The sequence below is a fragment of the Papio anubis genome, chromosome 1, assembly GCF_008728515.1.
Source record: "Papio anubis isolate 15944 chromosome 1, Panubis1.0, whole genome shotgun sequence".
Lineage (NCBI taxonomy): Eukaryota > Metazoa > Chordata > Mammalia > Primates > Cercopithecidae > Papio > Papio anubis.
In genome coordinates, this window is record NC_044976.1 from 102,084,435 (window position 1) to 102,104,408 (window position 19,974).

A 19,974-nucleotide genomic window follows, 5' to 3' on the forward strand; every position below is an offset into this window, starting at 1 on the left:
TGGGAGGCTGTGGCAGGAAGATTGCTTGAGGCCAGGAGTTTGGGACCATCCTGGACGATATAGCAAGACCCTGTCTCTGAAAAACAAAACAAGACAAAAACAAATAATAAATAACTTAAAGCTATTTGTTATATAACATTAAATTATTGGTTAAAATGCTTTAAAGACCTTATGAAAAATGTTATTTTTTCCTAAATTTCTACTAGGTAATTGATCTGGGTGGTGAGCCAATTAAAAGCAGTGAGTACTTTGGAAATGGCCGGGTGACAGAATTCAAGTATGGTGCAAAACTCGGCACAGTTATTCGCAAGTGGAATGGAGAGAAGATGTCTTACTTAAAGTAATTAAATACAACTTTTCCCCTGAATTATTTCATAGATCTATTATTCATACTACCCCAGTGTGAGTTATCTTCTGGAACATTCTTATTCAGACAACTGTCAAGGAGGCAATTTTTAATGATAAGTATTCTAGTGCCCTAAACTCGAATGAATCATCTTTTGTATTTAGAGTGTCTGTCACAAGACGGTATGCCTAGGAACCCTAAACATTCCCTAGGAATTTTCATCTAAGTACGAGATGAATATACAAGATTTGACTGATGTTTGCATATAATCTTTTGAAGCCGGTTTATTTTTAAAATGATCCTGTCATTTATAAAGTATGTACAAAGTGTCCATACTTTAGAATTTACATATATTAATTTAAAATATTAAAATATGTATATGGTAACAATACAGTATTGAAGCCTTATTTTAATCCAGTTTGACATTCTGTATAATGTGATATGGATATTGATCCTTCTGGAGTGCTTCTAAAGTATAATGTGCTGAAACCTCTAAAAGGACCTTTTTTAATAACAAAAATCTTGTATTTCTAATATGAACATAAGTATTCCAAACATGTATAAACAAATATGGACTATATATGTAGATTACACACGTGAGTGTGTATGGTATGTAGGTAGACACACATATATATATGTGTCTGTAAATATATATCTTACAGAATAACCATTTAATTAGAGAGAGAATTAATCTTCAGATGCCATGCCCTACAGAAAGAGATGCACAGTTAAATTACTCTAAAACAATTGTGAAATGATACATCAACGTATATCTTATTTTTCAAAAATAGGAACTGGGGAGAAGGTTGGGGTTTCGTGCCTTCTGACAGAGCACTTGTCTTTGTGGATAACCATGACAATCAACGAGGACATGGGGCTGGAGGAGCCTCTATTCTTACCTTCTGGGATGCCAGGTAGAAACCAAAGTTCTCTATTTTTTTAACACATCTTTTAATGATGGCAAGAATATTCTGATATTCTATGATAATATAATTATGTAACTTTCAGGCTGTATAAAATGGCAGTTGGATTTATGCTTGCTCATCCTTATGGATTTACACGAGTAATGTCAAGCTACCGTTGGCCAAGAAATTTTCAAAATGGAAAAGTAAGTTTTGGAGTTGTTCAAAATATCCTTTTCTCAAGAAAAAGGAGGCAATCATGTTATAACTTAATATGACAACTATTAATTATGTATTTATTCAACAAATATTTAATTATGTGTAAACCTGACACAGGGCTCTGATTTTAGGCAGGTTATATTAAAGGAGTAAAATTTATATTCTTCGTTGAAAAAGAGTATGCGAGCTGTTTCAGAGATACGAAACATCCCCCTAGCCAACAGGAAAAAGAAAAAAAAAAACACCTAAAAATAAGAGCTAGACACAGGGAGTAAAATATGTATTTCTAATAAGTATCTACCTCAGGGTTGATAGCAAGATTATATATGCCAACACTTGTAGAGAACTTAAAACATCATCTGCCCGTAGTGAGAACAACATAAATGTTTGTTAAGTACTTTTAAAATGTTACATGGAATACAAAGAAATGAGTCAGTTGAGCTAAGTTAAATAGGCAAAGTGTCCTATAAGAGGAAGGAAATTATATGTACTAAAGAATAGAAATGTATAGAGTATTCCAAGAAAGGTAAGAATGAGAAAAACTTTTGGGAGTGTGATAAAGACATTAATCTGATGAGTAGTTTCACAAAGGAACAGAGAAATAAGAGTGTAAAGATATTTGGAAAGCTAGTAGAAGGGTTTCTTTTAATCTAAAGGGTTCAGAAACAGCATCAGAGACTTCATGTCTAAAGCAGAAATTCCTCCTTCCTGTGAGTCACACTGATATCTAGCTAGCTTCTTTTAGATTCCTTTCAGTTTGAGAAGTCGGCTACTTTGTACGACAACTGATTCTATTGTAAACAGCTTTAATATTTAGAAGGTGTACTTTTATATCGAGCCAACTTCTTATAATTTCTACTAATTGGTCTTATTTCTGACGTTAGGAGTCAGAGAGTATTTTTATTTTTCCTATTACTATAACGTTTCCACTTTGCCAGGACTACTGCATGCTAAAAATTCTTAGTATTGTTCACTTTTCACCATATGACATGATTCTAAAGTCAAACACTGAAAAACCTTCCTCTAGGGTTACTGTGTTTTTTTTTAATTTGTATTTTAAAGTGCCAATCCAAACACATAGTATTAAAAATGTGGCTAATTAATAAAAAAATATCTAGATGTATTATTTTGTCCATTTATCTAAAAGAAGCATGAAGGGGCTCAAGATTTATTTAGCACATGTCACCAGGGCATTTTCAGATATACTACTTAATTGGAGCAAAGATAAACAATATCTCATTTTACAAATGACAAAACAGACACAGTGAATTATGTATATTGATTAAGTTTTCTTAGCTACTAGTAATAGACTCTGCATTTTAATCTTATGTTTTGGCACTAATGCCCTGCCCACTACAAAGACATTGCATGGCTTACAGTGATGTTAAGAAGCCCTTGCAGGCCAGGTGCAGTGGCTCACAGCTGTAATCCCAGCACTTTGCGAGGCCAGGCGAGAAGATCACGTGACCTGAGGAGTTCAAGACAAATCTGAGCAAGCTAGCAAGACCTCGTCTGTACCGGAAATTTAAAAAAAAAAAAAATGAACTGGGTGTGGTGGTGCACATCAACAGTCTTAGCTGCTTGGGAGGCTGAGATGGGAGGATCGCTTGAGCCTGGGAGATCAAGGCTGTAGTGAGCTATGATTGTGTCACTGTACTCCAGCCTGGGTGACAGAGCAAAGAAGCCTTTGCATGTCCTTGGAATGAAAACGAGAGTATAAAAATTTGTTACCTTTGTTTTTAATATGGCAGAAAAGAACCTGAGCATAGAGAGATGATGAAGACCAAGTAAAGGGCTATAAAAATTAATGAAGGCATTGGATTCTAGATCAAGTCACTGACTGCAGAGACACAAGTAACAGGATAGGTTGGGTTTGGTATAAAGGAGAAGGAAGAGGTAAATACATGTATGTTAAAATTTGGCTTTCCCCCCCTAATTCAGGATGTTAATGATTGCGTTGGGCCACCAAATAATAATGGAGTAATTAAAGAAGTTACTATTAATCCAGACACTACTTGTGGCAATGACTGGGTCTGTGAACATCGATGGCGCCAAATAAGGTGAGAATATTTATTTTGACATGTCCTCTAATAGGAAACTTTCTTTAGCATTTTATTTAAAACAGTTGAAGTTTAAGAATATCAACTTTTTTATGTTACTGTGTTTGTAGGAACATGGTTGCTTTCCGCAATGTAGTGGATGGTCAGCCTTTTACAAACTGGTATGATAAATAGAGCAACCAAGTGGCTTTTGGAAGAGGAAACAAAGGATTCATTGTTTTCAACAATGATGACTGGTAAGTAAATATCAATTAAAAATAATATTTTGTATCAGTATGTTCTTGATTCATTCTTTTTGTTTCTGTTCATTTACTTTTTATGGTATCTGAAAAATCATTTAGTCGGTGGAGCAAGACAATAGCGATCAAAAATGGGCAGAAGCAAAATGATGATGGTTCTTCCTCCTTCGTTCTCCTTTCATGGCATTTCAAGCAAAGGTAGTCTTCTAAAAATCTCATGAACCCTATATAGAATCAACATGCATACCACCCATGCCATATGTATCAATATATGAGTCAGAAACGGCTGAAAAGAACGTGCCCTGTGTCCCAAGTTTTCAATCATGAAAATGCTGCCTCAGTATTAAAATACCTTTATTTCTAACTGTTTTTCTCAAGGACTGCTCTACCTAGTTTTTTGGTATAGTTTCTTCACTTCTCTGTCTCCTTGTGACAAATCACATTTTTAAAGCATATATATAAATAATATGTATCTTGTGGTTAATGATTTGCTTCGGGAGATTTGAGTTTTAGTTCTGAAACTTCTCATTATTGGCCTTTCATCTGTGATTCTTATATCCTTTGCCTGTGGTATAAATGATTCCCTAACATATAGCTCAGAAGACTTCCTTGCAAACAGTTGAATTGTCTCTGTCCAAGGCCAACTGATACTCACACTTAGCTCATTCTAATATAAATTATATTTCACTGATAAAAAATGAAGGAATAAATAAATATATAAGTCAAGTTGATCTCTTTCCTGCCAAAAAGGCTGATGTCTGGTTCTTTAATTAATTTCTTTTGTGGATGAGAATACCAAAATAAATTTTTGTGAAAAAGATTTATATTTCAAACGATCACCTCTTCATAGAAATGATAGATTGTTTGTATGTACACCCAAATTCTTTTTAACCTCATGAGAAAAAAAAGGAGGTTAAAAAATAATACCCTTTAAATTGTTAAAAGTAGTTGGTATTAAGTTCAGTTGAGAACAAATTTGAATTTACTAAGGCAGCACTTTTATCAAAGTGTGACCGTTCCTGCCAATCTTCACTGATATTCTTCAAGTTTGATTTTCTGGTAATATTTTCACTACCGACCAGGGACTTGTTCAGTTTGCTGTAAGGTTCCTTTTGGTCCTGAGAAAGCTATTTACACCTACTAGAGAGGCATATGGGTTTTCTTCTTAATGAGACCTTGTCTGCTTAGGGTTCTACAACATAAAGTTATGCTGTTTATTTATGTTCATTTGTATTCCCGCTTTTCATTGTATTGAAGTTAAATCTCAAATTTTATATTCCAGGTCATTTTCTTCAACTTTGCAAACTGGTCTTCCTGCTGGCACATACTGTGATGTCATTTCTGGAGATAAAATTGATGGCAATTGCACAGGCATTAAAATCTACGTTTCTAATGATGGCAAAGCTCAATTTTCTATTAGTAACTCTGCTGAAGATCCATTTATTGCAATTCATGTTGAATCTAAATTATAAATTTTAAAATTAAATGCATATCCTCAAAACAATAGCCAAGTGTGTTTCTTTTCTTACATATACAGTAATATTTATATTTCATTAATTTTTAGTCAAAGCTGCAATTAGTAATCAACTTGAAAAATTCAGAAAAAAACTCAATAGTATGAAAATCCCACTCAATTATCAACTAATTATAAGATAGTTACAGTCAGCACATCATTATGCCTCAGAAGACTGACTTTAACTCATTTAACATATGAACTAAGAAAAGCATCTTAACCTATATGTTTGTTGTCATTAGCATCATTTACCTGTCTACCTTTAATTTCTGTCATTCTGTAATTCTTCCAAAGAGTGTTTTTATCAGTTAATTAGGAATTGCTGGTTTAATGTTGATCATGCAAAATTAGCCTCAGTTGTATGGTTTTATAATATGCAAGTACTTTTCATGTTAATAACGCTAAACAATAGAAGAAACCTAAATTATACAATCACATACACCCCATTGAGCTCGCTTTTGAATCTTCTCCTACTCTTTATATTCTTTCTTCTTTTCATTTTTTTCACTGCTTAGACTTGGTAGTTATGACTTTTTGTCTTTTACTTTATTCTACACAATATGGATATTTACTTGTGGGTTTTCAATGACACCTTGTAGTCTGGGTTTCTTCCCAATTCTCTACCTATTCATTCTTCTTCATCTTGACTTTAAATATGGAATTCATTAGGGCTCTCATCTGGGTTTCCTTATAACTCAGTTATTTTGTTTACACTTAAAATGAGAGACAGAGGCCACAACTCGAAACTGTCTATTCTTTTTCACCTGTAAAGTGTTCCTGCCACAAGGCAGATTCACTATGCGTTGGTACCACTTTGGCTCACTGCATCTTGGACTGCAGTTTCTACTACTTGAATTTCCAGTGATTTAGAACATACACACAAGAAGTTGCATGAAGCAGGTTTATTGCTTACGGATAGGCATCAAGGGACACAGCAGCTCAGGGTTCAAGTGAGGAGACAGCCTCCCAAGACTCACACAGTTTGCCCAGGGTGGTGAAGTCTCATCTGCACATGTCCTATTTGTACCACAGCTGAGGAACCCTTGAAAGAAGCCTGCCCTGTATTTTATAACCCAGGCATCACATGATACACTGGGCTAAAGCACTCAAGAAAAAAAAGCTGTCTTGAGACACAGTAAGAGAGTCTGAGCTCCTATCTCAGGATGTTGCATTCCCAGCTCATTCTACAGCTATTCTTGAGAAGCACAAGGAGAGAAGGGGAAAACTGTTGGTCCAAGGCCACTTGGAGAGCTGTCCTGCATTTTTCCCTTCTAGGATTTTCCTCTTTTCTCCTATTATAATGAAGAAAGTACACCTCATTCTAAGAAAGGCTATTTTCTGCTTATGTTAATGATACCATCTCCATTTCTATCTTTTGAGGACTTTGGATTATCCTTCCTCTTTGATTTAGCAGTCTTTCCCTTTCTTCTGCATTAGTCATCCTAGATTAAGGCTGTATTACAGTCTTCCAACTAAAACATCAATGGCCTCAGATATTCTTTTGGGGTATATTTCTTTGCTCATTCTGTTCCTCCGACGAATATCTTTATCACACTTCTGCACATCCCTTCCTCCATCATGATTCATGTGTCTACTCGTCCAGCTTTCACCATTGCTTCCATTCAACGATCTTTGACAACATCACCGACGATACTTTATGTTACCAGTCCACTATTCTCTATCCTCACCTTTAAACCATTTCACACCAGTATTCGCGACGTGGGTCACTTTCTTTCTATCTCCTCAGCCGTTTCTTTTCTAGTCTCCCCTGATTTCCGTCTCAATTGATTACTTTTCAGGTTTTTGTTTGTTTGTTTTTGTTTTTTAACTGGATCATCTTATTCTGTTCCACCTAAGTCCTAACTTTCATCTATTTATCTTCCTTCTCTATCTTCTAGGTGATTGGAAACAATTCCGTCGATTTTAAGCAAGTATTTTCTGTGGACACCTAGGTATCGTCATCAGAACTTGGACTTCAGTCTCGTATTTCCATCAGATGCTTGTTATCACCACTTCCATGTTCCACAGACATCTCACAATTAACATATCCAAAATGGAACCTTCACTTTTTCCTTTGCATAAAACTTTTACTACATTATTTTCTTACTGCTTAGAAACATAGGATATTTTCTAACTTCTTTCTCTTTAGCTCAACAACATTATCTCTTCATATAAACCTTAGCATGAACTATTGTATCTTCAAAATATTTCTTGTTATATTGTACTTCTTTTGTATCCTCTGTCATGCCTTTATCCAGGTCACAATTATCTCTTCCCTGCATTCTAAAACGACCCTACAACTGGTCTCCTATTTCCATTATTTCACTCTCTCCCTTCATTTTACTAAAGACCACAACATTATATTCATATAATTTAAATCCAATTAAAATGTTAATTCTTAAAACTTTTAAAGTTTTATTGCATTCAGAATAGTTCTAACTACTCATGGTAGCCTACAAATCCACATCTTATCAGATATGAACCTAGCTCCAGCCTCACACTTATTCTTTTCTCTTGAGAATCCCATAGCCTTAGGTATTCTGGTCTTTCATCATTTTACTGAACATGCCATGTATTTTATTTTATGTTGTGGACTTTTGTATGTGTTTCTGCAGTTTTTTGGAATGCTCTTAACTCAGTTCTTAGCATGGTTGGCTCCTGTTTTTATAAGTACTCCCAAACTCAGGAACTAGTATTACCATTTATTCAGTCCTGCAGTTCAGAAATTTGGGGCTAACGTTTGAAACCCTCTTCTCTTACGTTTCCCAGAACAAATCAAGCACTGAATACTGTAGATTGTTGCCTTCTAACTATTACTTCACTATGTTCTTTTCTCTTTCTACATCTACTATCTAGTAATCCTTTCCATAAATGACAAAAATCTCCTGTTTTACCTCCAGCCATATATTGAAAAGACTCCCGACTCCTAATTTAAAGCCAGACTTTATTGTTTATAACAAATGCAATGCAGAATGTAAGCAAATAATGTAACCACAAGCCAGGGGTTGGGACCACTTCATATTAGTTTCTTAACATGTCAGAATTACATTCTTTCATTTTTATAAGACAGTGACCAGACAGCCACTCTAAGAATTTTTAGTGGTTAGCAGAGGTGTAGAGGAGAGTTCCCCTGATACATAGGTAGTGGTGCACATGTATCTTTATCCCAAGCAGGAGAGACAAGATAAACATTAGAGACATAAGCTAACAAGCTTCAAAAAGGATATTTGAAAGGGGTTTTATAATGGGATATCAGTTTTTGTGCAAGGGAATGTATTTGTACAAGAGGTTACAGAGCTTTTCTCAGAGAATAAAACATCAAGCATATCTATTAGTTGAAATTTTAACTTTTAGAATAGCTTACATGCAGTTATGCTGATTATTGAGGAGGTGACTGCAGCATCAGTATCCACTTCAGTCCTTTCTCCAACCATTCCATTATCTACCATGGAATCCGAGTGATCTTTTCAAATCAGAAGACCACTACCGCTTACCTTAGGATAAAAAGCCAACATTTTTAACAGGACCTGTAACCCTTTACTTGAAGTCTTACCTCACTCAATTCACCTCTTTAATTTCTGATCTCTAACCATACTAATCTTTTAGTTACTGCCACTCAACAAGATCTTTTTAGTTCTTTAATTTTAATGCAAGAGACATTCCGCTCTTTCTACATGGAATGTTCTTTTCTTACCTCCTCTCCAAATTAATTCCTGTTCATCATTCAAACATTAATTCAAATGGTGATCCTGCAAGAATATTTATTCAGTATTAGGTCAAGTCCCCTGATTATTGTTAGCACTCTCTGTACTTCTTAGCACTCAACGTAGTACTGTGGGAAACATCTGCTTTTTTCTTTATTGAATCCTTAGTCTCAGGACATTATCCAGAATGTCTTATGAAGAGATCAATAGTTATTTGTAAAATGAATTGAGATAATAATGAAAGAGAAAATTGAGAGAAAAAATGTATGTATTTTGTGAAGGAGAACATTTTTAATGAAGATGTGGCCCTGTAATAGAGATATTTCTCTCATTTTTTTCCTATTTCTTCTCAAATTTAATTAATTTCTGCTTAACCCTGATTTCTGAGGTCATAAAAATCATGGGGAAGTCAAGTACTTTGGCAATAACACATCATGTTTTCAGGACTTTTAAGCCATAATGGCAGTAAATTATTTGGTGAGCTATAAACCTAGTAAGTCAATGAAGAATTCTTAAAACAGTACTGGGAAAATGATGCCACATTCATCTGAGTATAATAAATTTGAAACTCATTTTTACTATGTTCTTAGTACTTTGTAAAACCAATTTGTACTAACAGTTTCGTCCTTTAGATATTTCATTTTATCTATAGATCTAATTCGGCCTGTGAAATTACTGAGTTATTTCTCTATTCTTAGAAGGGAAAATAACTCTTTGTGTTGAAAATCATTATTACCATATAATTCGACTTTCACTTATAAGTCAAACTGAACCAACAAACTTACAATCATAGAGTGTGACTAGTCAGAGAGAATGGTTGGGGCATTAGCTCAGTACTTGTCCCAAGTGAGCTCATTATTATGTTATTATACTTTAAGTTCTAGGGTACATGTGCACAATATGCAGGTCTGTTACATATATATATACATGTGCCATGTTGGTGTGCTGCACCCATCAACTCGTCAGCACCCATCAACTCATCATTTACATCAGTTATAACTCCCAATGCCATCCCTCCCCCCTCAAGCCTCCCCCTTCCACATAATAGGCCCCGGTGTGTGATGTTCCCCTTCCCATGTCCAGGTGATCTCATTGTTCAATTCCCTCCTATGAGTGAGAACATGCGGTGTTTGCTTTTCTGTTCTTGCAATACTTTGCTGAGAATGATGGTTTCCAGCTGCATCTGTATCCCTACAAAGGACAGGAATTCATCCTGTTTTATGGATGCATAGTATTCCATGGTGTATATGTGCCACATTTTCTTAATCCAGTCTGTCACTGATGGACATTTGGGTTGATTCCAAGTCATTGCTGTTGTGAATAGTGCCGCAATAAACATACAAGTGCATGTGTCTTTATAGCAGCATGATTTATAATCCTTTGGGTATATACCCAGTAATGCGATGGCTGGGTCATATGCTATTTCTAGTTCTGGATCCTTGAGGAATCATATATTGTTTTCCACAATAGTTGAACTAGTTTACAATCCACCAACAGTGTAAAAAGTGTTCCTATTTCTCACATCCTCTCCAGCACCTGTTGTTTCCTGACTTTTAATGATTGCCATTCTAACTGGTGTGAGATAGTATCTGTTGTGGTTTGATTTGCATTTCTCTGATGGCCAGTGGTGGGCATTTTTTCATGTGTCTGTTGGCTGTATGAATCTCTTTTTGAGAAATGTCTGTTCATATCCTTTGCCCACTTTTGATGATGGGGTTGTTTGTTTTTTTCGCCATTGTTTGAGTTCTTTGTAGGTTCTGGATATTAGCCCTTTGTCAGATGAGTAGATTGCAAAAATTTTCTCTCCCACTCTGTAGGTTACCTGTTACTCTGATGAAGGTAGTTTCTTTTGCTGTGCAGAAGCTCTTTCATTTAATTAGATCCCATTTGTCAATTTTGGCTTTTGTTGCCATTGCTTTTGGTATTTTAGACATGAAGTCCTTGCATGCCTCTGTCCTGAATATTAAATTTATTGCCTAGGTTTTCTCTTCTAGGGTTTATAGTTTCATGGAGTCTGACATTTAAGTGTCTAATCCATCTTGAATTAATATTCATATAGGAGTAAAGGAAAGGATCAGTTTCAGCTTTCTACTTATGGCTGTAATTTTCCCAGCACCATTTATTAAATAGAATCCTTTTCCCCATTCCTTGTTTTTCTCAGGTTTTGTCAAAGATCAGATGTGTAGATGTGTGGTGTTATTTCTTAAGGCTCTGTTCTGTTCCGTTGGTCCTATATCTCTGTTTTGGTACCAATTTTACCATGCTGTTTTGGTTACCATAGCCTTGTAGTATAGTTTGAAGTCAGGTAGCGTGATGCCTCAATACTGTTCTTTTGGCTTAGAAGTTGTCTTGGCAATGCAGACTCTTTTTGGTTCCATATGAACTTTTCAAAGCCAGTTTTCCAATTCTGTGAAGAAACTCATTGGTAGCTTGATGGGGATGACATTGAATCTGTCTCATTATCTTAGGCAGTATGGCCATTTCATGTTGGGTGTATATGAGCATGGTATGTTCTTCCATTTGTTTGTGTCCTCTTTTTATTTCACTGAGCGTGGTTTGTAAGTTCTCCTTGAAGAGGTCCTTTACATCCCTTGTAAGTTATGGACTCCGGTATTTTATTCTCTTTGAAACAATTTGCATGAATGGAATTTCTTTCATGATTTAGCTCTCTGTTTGTCTGTTAGGTGTATAGAGTGCTTGTAATTTTGCACATTAATTTTTATCCTGAGACTTTGCTGGGATTCTTATCAGCCCTAAAGGATTTTGGGTTGAGATGATGGGGTTTTCTAAATATACAATCATGTCATCCTTGCAAGAGAGGGACAATTTGACTTCTTCTTTCCTAACTGAATACCCTTGATTTCTTTCTCTTGCCTGATTGCCTAGCCAGAACTTCCAACACTATGTTGAATAAGGTGGGTAGAGAGAGAGGGCATTCCTGTCAATGCCAGTTTTCAAGAGGTGCTTCCTTTGCCCATTCAGTATGATGATATTGGCTGTTGGTTTTTGTCATAAATGGCTCAGTATTTGAGATACATTCCATCAATACCAAAGATTTATTATTAGGCGTTTTAGCATGAAGGGCTGTTGAATTTTGTCAAAGGCCTTTTCTGCATCTATTGAGATAATCATGTGGTTTTGTCTTTGGTTCTGTTTACATGTTAGATTACACATTTTATGATTCATGTAGATTAGAACCAGCCTTGTGAGGATGAAACCCACTGGATCATAGTGGATAAGGTTTTGATGTGCTACTGGATCAGTTTGCCAGTATTTTATTGAAGGTTGCATCGATGTTCATCAAGGGATATTGGTCTAAAATTCTCTTTTTTTGTGTGTCTCTGCAGGCTTTGGTATCAGGATGATGTTGGCCTCATAAAATGAGTTAGGAGGATTCCCTCTTTTCTATTGATTGGAATAGGTTCCAGAAGGAATGGTACCAACTCCTCCTTGTACGTCTGGTGAGGGAATTCAACTGTGAATAAATAGAATTATGGACTTTTTTTTTTGGTTGGTAGGCTGTGAGCATTGCCTCAATTTCAGAGCCTGCTGTTGTTCTATTCAGGATTCAACTTCTTCCTGGTTTTGTCTTGGTAGAGTGTAAGTGTCCAGGAGTATCCATTTCTTCTAGGTTTTTTCTAGTTTATTTCATTAGGAGTGTTTATATTCTCTGATGGTAATTTGTATTTCTGTGGGGTTGGTGGTGATAGCCCTTTATCGCACATTTTATTGCATCTATTTGATTCTTCTCTCTTTTCTTCTTCATTAGTCTTGCTAGTGGTCTATCAATTTTGTTGATCTTTTCAAAAATCTCCTGGATTCATTGATTTTTGGAGGGTTTTGTGTCTCCTGTCTCCTTCAGTTCTGCTCTGATCTTAGTTGTGCTTTGCTTTCTGCTAGCTCGCCAGATATGTTTGCTCTTGCTTCTCTAGTTCTTTTAATTGTGATGTTAGGGTGTCAATTTTAGATCTTTCCTGCTTTCTCTTGTGGGCATTTGGTGCTATAGTTTCCTCATACTTACTGCTTTAAATGTGTTCAGAGATTCCATACTGGTATGTTGTATGTTTTGTTCTCCAAAGAACATCTTTATTTCTGCCTTCATTTTGTCATGTACCTAGTAGTCATTCCAAGGGAACAGGTTGTTCAGTTTCCATGTAGTTGAGTGGTTTTGATTGAGTTTCTTGGTCCACAGGTTCTAGTTTGATTGCACTGTGGTCTGAGAGAGATGGTTTGTTATAATTTCTTTTTCTTGTACATTTGCTGGGAGTGCTACTTCCAACTATGTGGTCGAATTTTTGGGTAGTGTGATGTGGTGCTGAGAGAAAAGAAATATATTCTCTTGATTTAGGGTGAAGTTCTGTAGATGTATTAGGTCCGCTTGGTGCAGAGATGAGTTCAATTCCTGGATATCCTTGATTTAACTTTCTACTTGTTGATCTGTCTAATGTTGTTGACAGTGGGGTGTTGATGTCCCATTATTATTGCATGGGAGACTAAATCCTCGTAAGTCTCTAAGGACTTGGTTTTGCATCTGGGTGCTCGCTGTATTGGGTGCTTATATATTTAGGATAGTTAGCTCTTCCTGTTGAATTGATCTCTTTACCATTATGTAGCTGGCGCTGCTCTTTTGATCTTTGATGGTTTAAAGTGTGTTTATCAGAGACTAGGATTGCAAGCCCTGCTTTTCCGTTCTCATTTGCTTAGTAAATCTCTCCATCCTTTATTTTGAGCCTATGTGTGTCTCTGCATGTGAGATGGGTCTGCTCCTGTATGCAGCAAACTGATGGGTGCTTGACTCTTTCTCCAGTGCCAGTCTGTGTCTTTTTAATTGGACCATTTAGTCCATTTGTTTTAGATTAATATTGTTATGTGAACTTGATCCTCCTGTCTTTGTGATATTAGCTGGTTATTTTGCTCAATAGTTGATGCAGTTTCTTCCCTAGCATCGATGGTCTTTACATTTGGCATGTTTTGCAGTGGCTGGTACTGGTTGTTCTTTTCCATTTGAGTGCTTTGTAGGGATGTCTCATGTGCAGGCCTGGGTGGTGACCACAAAATCTCTAAGCTTATTTGCTTGTCATAGCAAGGGATTTTGTTCTCTTTCACTTATGAAACTTAGTTTGGCTGGAAATGAAATTCCTGGGTTGAAAATTCTTTTCTTTAAGAATGTTGAATATTGGCCCCACTCTCTTCTGGCTTGGGTTTCTGCGAAGAGATCTGCTGTTGAATCTGATGGGCTCCCTTTGTGTAACCCAGCTTTCTCTCCTGGCTGCCTTTAACATTTTTCCTTCATTTCAACTTTTGGTGAATCTGACAATTATGTGTCTTGGAGTTGCTCTTCTCGAGGGAGTATGCTGTGGCGTTCTCTGTATTTCCTGAATTTGGATATTGGCCTGCATACTAGAACTTACAGGAAGTTCTCTGGATGATATCTTGAAGAGTCTTTTCCATCTTGGTTGCATTTTCTGCCCTCACTTTCAGGCACACCAATCCAGACATAGATTTGATGCCTTTTCACATAATCCTTATTTCTTGGGAGGCTTTGTTCATTTCTTTTCCTCTTTTTCTCTAGACTTCTCTTCTCCCTTCGTTTCATTCATTTCATCTTTAATCATTGATATACTCTTTCTTCCAGTTGATCCAGTGATAGGTTGTGAAGCTTCTGCATTTGTCATGTTTTGCAAGCAATGCATGGTTTTATCTCTGTCAGTTCGTTTGTAAGCTTCTCACAAAACAGTTATTCTAGTTATCAATTCTTTATTTCTTTTTTCAAGATTTTTAGTTTCTTTCTTCAGGTAGGTTGCTCCTTTAGTTCTGGGAAGTTTGTCTGACTGAAGCCTTCTTCTCTCAACTTATCAGAATCATTCTCCATCAACTTTGATCTGTGCGCGGCGTAAGCGCTACGTTCCTTTGGAGATGTGCTTTAGGAATACCCAGCTTTTCTGCCCTGCTTTCACCATCTTTGTGGTTTATCTACCTTTAGTCTTTGATGGTGGTGATGGAACTGATGGGGTTTTGGTGTGACCGTTGTCCTTTCTGTTTGTTAGTTTCCTTCAACAGTCAGGGCCTCAGCTGGGTCTGTTGGAGATTGCTTCGAGGTCCACTCAGACCCTGTTTGCCTGGGTGTCAACTGGCCCGGGCTGCAGAAGATAGAATATTGCTGAGCAGTGCATGTTGCTGTCTGATTCTTGCTCTGGAAGCTTCATCCCAGTGGTGGACCCGCCGTGTGAGGTGTGAGGTGTCGGTGTGCACCTAGTGGGGATGTCTCCCAGTTAGGCTACCCAGAGGTCAGGTACCCACTTGAGTAGGCAGTCTGTCCATTCTCAGATCTCAACCTCTGTGCTGGGAGCTCCACTGCTCTCTTCAAAGCTGTCAGACGGGGTAATTTACATATGCAGAGGTTTCTGATGCTTTTTGTTTAGCTATGCCCTGTCCCCAGAGGTGGTGTCTTCAGAGACAGGCAGACCCCCTTGAGCTGCAGTGGGCTCCACCCAGTTCGAACTTCCCGGTGGCTTTGTTTACCTACTTAAGCCTCAGCAATGGCAGGTGCCTCTCCCCCAGCCTTGCTGCTGCCTTGCAGTTAGATCTCAGACTGTTGTGCTACCAATGAGGGAGGCTCCGTGGGCATGGGACTCTCCCGTCCAGGAGTGGGATATAATTTCCTGGTGTGCCATTTGCTAAGACCCTTGGTAAAGCGCAGAATTAGGGTAGGAGTTACCCGATTTTCCAGGTGTTGTGTGTCTCAGTTTCCCTTGGCTAGCAAAAGGGATTCCCTTCCCCCTTGTACTTCCCAGGTGAGATGATGGCTCGCCCTGCTTCAACTCTCGCTGGTTGGGCTGCACCAGCTGACCAGCACTGATTATCTGGCACTCCCCAGTGAGATGAACCCGGTACCTCAGTTGAAAGTGCAGAAATCACTCATCCTCTGTGATGCTTGCACTGTGAGCTGGAGGCTGGATCTGCTCCTATTCGGCCATCTTGCTCCCGACTTGACACTGATTTTCAATAAGCCAATCTTTAAAGAGATCACTTTCCATTTTAGAAATATGAGATTTTTTGGGGAAAAGATAGAGAAACTTCTAATCATTTTAACCAAGGGTTTTAGGACACTTTATTTTTATGAATATATCAAAGTAAATCCTCCTTTTATTTTGCAAATGACTGGAAAAAATTTCAGGGTCTTACTAAGGTCTAGTTTAAGTGAGTCTCAATTTTTCTTCTGTTTTGTTTGTTGTTGCAACTTTCCTCACACACAGACACACACACACACACACACACACACACACAAAGGTAGATATACAAAAATCTAGACATAACAGATGCAACTTACAATTTTTTGGTAAGAAATCATAAAGTTTTAGAAAAAATCATTTATGAGTGCCAATAAAAATGATACTCAAGAAAACAGTAGGAAAAGTGATATATTAAAAGATTTTTAAAGACCTTTCACAAGAAGTTGAACCTATGGGCAAATGCACAGTATACACTATCTATTTGCTCATTTTGTCCTGTAACGTTGAACATAAACTCTGAAAAAAGAAACAAGTGTGGCTCAGGGTCACTCATGTAATCTGTTTTAAGGCAGAAACAGGTGTGTTGAAAGGTTTATACGTAAAACAAACACCACTTAGACTTCGATAAAGTAGTATTTATTATTTTCCTATAATTGCAAATTTTGCTAAATGTAATCCTACTATTTTTTCTTTAATATTTTAAAAGATATTTTGAAAAATTATTATATTTTCACAATCAATTCAGTAGACATTCTTGAAAAACTTGTCTGAACCTAGTTTTCTCATCTGAAAAATGGAAACAATATATACTCTTTCAGTCTGTTGTGTTAAATGAGAAACCGTATATAATACACTAACCACAGCTTCTGGCTAGATGCATACCTCCTCATCTCTTGAGTAAAGATATGACTGTTGGCCAGTCATGGTGGCTCATGCCTGTAATATCAATATTTTGGGAAGCTGAGGTGGGCGGGTCACTTGATGTCAGGAGATCAAGACCAGCTTGGCCAACATGTCCCATCTTCACTGAAAGGACAAAATACGTAGTGGTGGTGCATGCCTGTAGTCCCAGCTACTCTTTAAGGCTGAGCAGGAGAATCACTTAAATGGGTCGGGGATTACAGTGAGCTGGAGAAAAGCCACTGCACCCCCAGCCTTTGGCAACAGAGTGAGACTCCATCTCAAATAAATAAATAAGCAAAACACACAAACAAAAAAAACCATGTAATCTGTTATTCTCTAAAGTACTAAATACACAGTAATTGATACCTCCTAAAATCTAACTCAAAGAAAAAAAAATCGCAAAGCATTGGAATTGGAGCAGAAAATAATGTATTCTTGTTTGAAGTCTTGCCATATTCAGTCTGTGTGTGCTGTTAGCTGAAAGCTAGATGACACAAAATGCTGTCTTAACTTTAATGTTGTTTCTAATTTAGTTCTAGGTCATAAAATTTATAGGAAAGTCTAATTCTTAAACTTTAGCATCAGGTTTGTTATGCTTAGGTATTATGATCATATATATTATGTGTGCTCTATGACCTCAAGCAAAATTAAATAAATCTGTACATTGCAGTGAAGACCCCCATCAAATCAATGAAACGTATATGTATTTTTTGCAGCACTCTTTTAGGTGCTTAGAAACATGTAACCCATGTTGAAGTTCAGAGGATAGTTGGCAAGTACAAAATATAACTATAAGGATGTGTTAATAAGAATGCAGAGGAATAGTTAAAGGGATGCATAATAAAGTAAGGAAATAGGTTGTTTGGTTTCAACGGAAGGGTATAGTACATAATGCTGAAATGACCTGGGAAAGCCTAATGATAAAGGAAGGTCTCGAGATGAATGAGGGAGATTTGTAAGGAAGAGAACGGAGAGAAATTGATTCCCAAAGAAGAAAAAGCATGACAAAAGCCCAAAGGAATTAATGAAACGAGTGACAGGGAATAGATCAGTTAATCGGTGAGGCTAGAGAAGCACATTTATGGAATACTAGTGAAAAGTACAATGACAGGTAGAATATATCCAATAACAGAAGAATCTGTTTTCTATCAAGACTTTCCTATTAGATTTGATATATTAATAACAGCAACGTCATCTCTGAATATAAACATATCTCTACTTATGCAAGGTAATTATATGTTATCACTGGGAAATTCTATGAATTATCAGTCCCTTTATTAATATTACTACAGAATTAATTTATTCAGTTTTATGTACACTACGTTTATAGTTTGCTTCCCTACTCCCCCAGCCTCCAGGTTTGTAATTTAAATGAAACTAAATTCCATCATAGTTCACTAACTAGCACATACGACTACCAACCTTTGAATGGCTTTAGATTTGCATGAACCTGTATTTGTCAAAGTTCACTCCAGGCTTCAACTGGCATATGTCAAAATTACAGATTTGTATGACAACCTGCTTCCTGCTTAGTATTTTCATGCCATGGGTAGGGAAAAATAGAATTATTCTGACAGCTGTCAGTCAAATGACAACTCAAGCATGCTATAAATTTAAATAAAGCCCCACATTCTACCAGGAACTAATGATTTTAGTGCTACTGCTATCTTTGTAGAAGAAATAAAGTGTTCTCCTATCTTATGATGAATATCACTATAATACATTAAAATATAGAATTGCATCCAGTAAAATATCCTGAAGTGTACCAAAATATGCCCCTCCAAAATATGTCACTGTGGTATAATAACTTTTTGGGCAGAAAGCAATTAGCTCTCTGGCTTTTCCCTTTCTAAAAGCAATAATTAAATTTCAGTATGTAAAGGTGTCTCCCTAGCACACGCAGGAAACCACCACAGACAACTCTTAATAGCTGATGACTTATCTGCATAAGAAACCTTATTAAACAATCCTTATTTAGAATACATTTCCTCCCCCTGCTTTCCCATAACTTACCTCCTGCACCAAGCAGCCCTAAACTTGTTTTCTTTGGCTAGTCTAAGATACACACCCCAAATTCTAATTGCCTCTTTAGATCACATTTCTTTGTGAATTTCCATGTGTATGTACATCATTATTTTTTTTTTTCTTGTTAACTTGTCTGTGGTCAGTTTAATTTGTAGAGTCCCAGACACTGAACCAGGAGGGAAGAGAAAAAGTGTTTCTCCTTTTCTGTGGCTTAGGCAACCATGAATGGACAGGCAGGCATCCCACTTGCTCCAGAGGCTGTAGCTGAACTGAGATCCGACAAAGCTGATGCAGAAATTTTTGCTGGATCAGATCCTGGAGTTTTGCCTGCAAAAATACAAATACAGGACTCTGTTTTTTCTTTTCCAAATTGAGAATTGCAGGAGAAAAACAATTATAAGAATTAGTTCTTTGGAATGGTATTTTGGTGAATTTTCTCTTGAATATTCATTGCTTATTGACCCTTTCACTCCCAGGGACAGCCATTGCTTTCCTGTTTGTCTTATTCTGTGTCTTGAGTGCTTGGCTTGGCTTTCCTCCTGGTGGCAGAGTACATGATGTTGGGCTTGCTGTACAGACAGTCAATCATCAGATTGGATGCCCTGAGAATTTGTAGATGGTCAGATAGAGATGCAGGTTGCACCCTCTTGCCACTGGTGTTCTACCAACCCTCTCAGAGGATTTGTCTAAATTTTATTTCTTTTGGCTACTGTTGGGAGAAACTCCATATCTTAAGGATTTCATTTTTGCACTCTTTGTGGATGCCTCTTATGTTCCTGGCTATCTACATAATTCAATATGTTTTTCCCTCTCTTATTAAGCTTTTATTTATTTGATTCATATGTCCCCGCCATTAAACCAAAGAAGGTAGAGAAAAAGTAACTTATCCTCCCTTACAACTATTTCAATGAAAAATAAGCCTGTAAGTTTCTTTTATTTATGTTTTTATTTGTTAATATTTTTTAAAATAAACTTTTTTTTTTTTCTTTTCTTACTTTTCTTTTTTTTTTTTTTAATAGGGAAAGCTGGTCTTGAACTTCTGGGCTCATG

The 19,974-nt window shown here is 36.8% G+C and overlaps 1 protein-coding gene across 1 annotated transcript in view; it reads left to right on the forward strand.

Moving 5' to 3' along the window:
- Positions 1–5,272, forward strand: part of LOC101017419 (pancreatic alpha-amylase) — a 30,051-nt gene extending 24,779 nt beyond the window's left edge. The window contains 6 exon segments of the mRNA XM_031651359.1: positions 207–340; positions 1,138–1,260; positions 1,355–1,454; positions 3,409–3,527; positions 3,638–3,763; positions 5,049–5,272. Of these exon segments, the coding sequence (XP_031507219.1) occupies positions 207–340; positions 1,138–1,260; positions 1,355–1,454; positions 3,409–3,527; positions 3,638–3,763; positions 5,049–5,238 (792 nt within the window). The 3' untranslated portion in view covers positions 5,239–5,272.
- Positions 5,273–19,974: the final 14,702 nt, after the last annotated feature.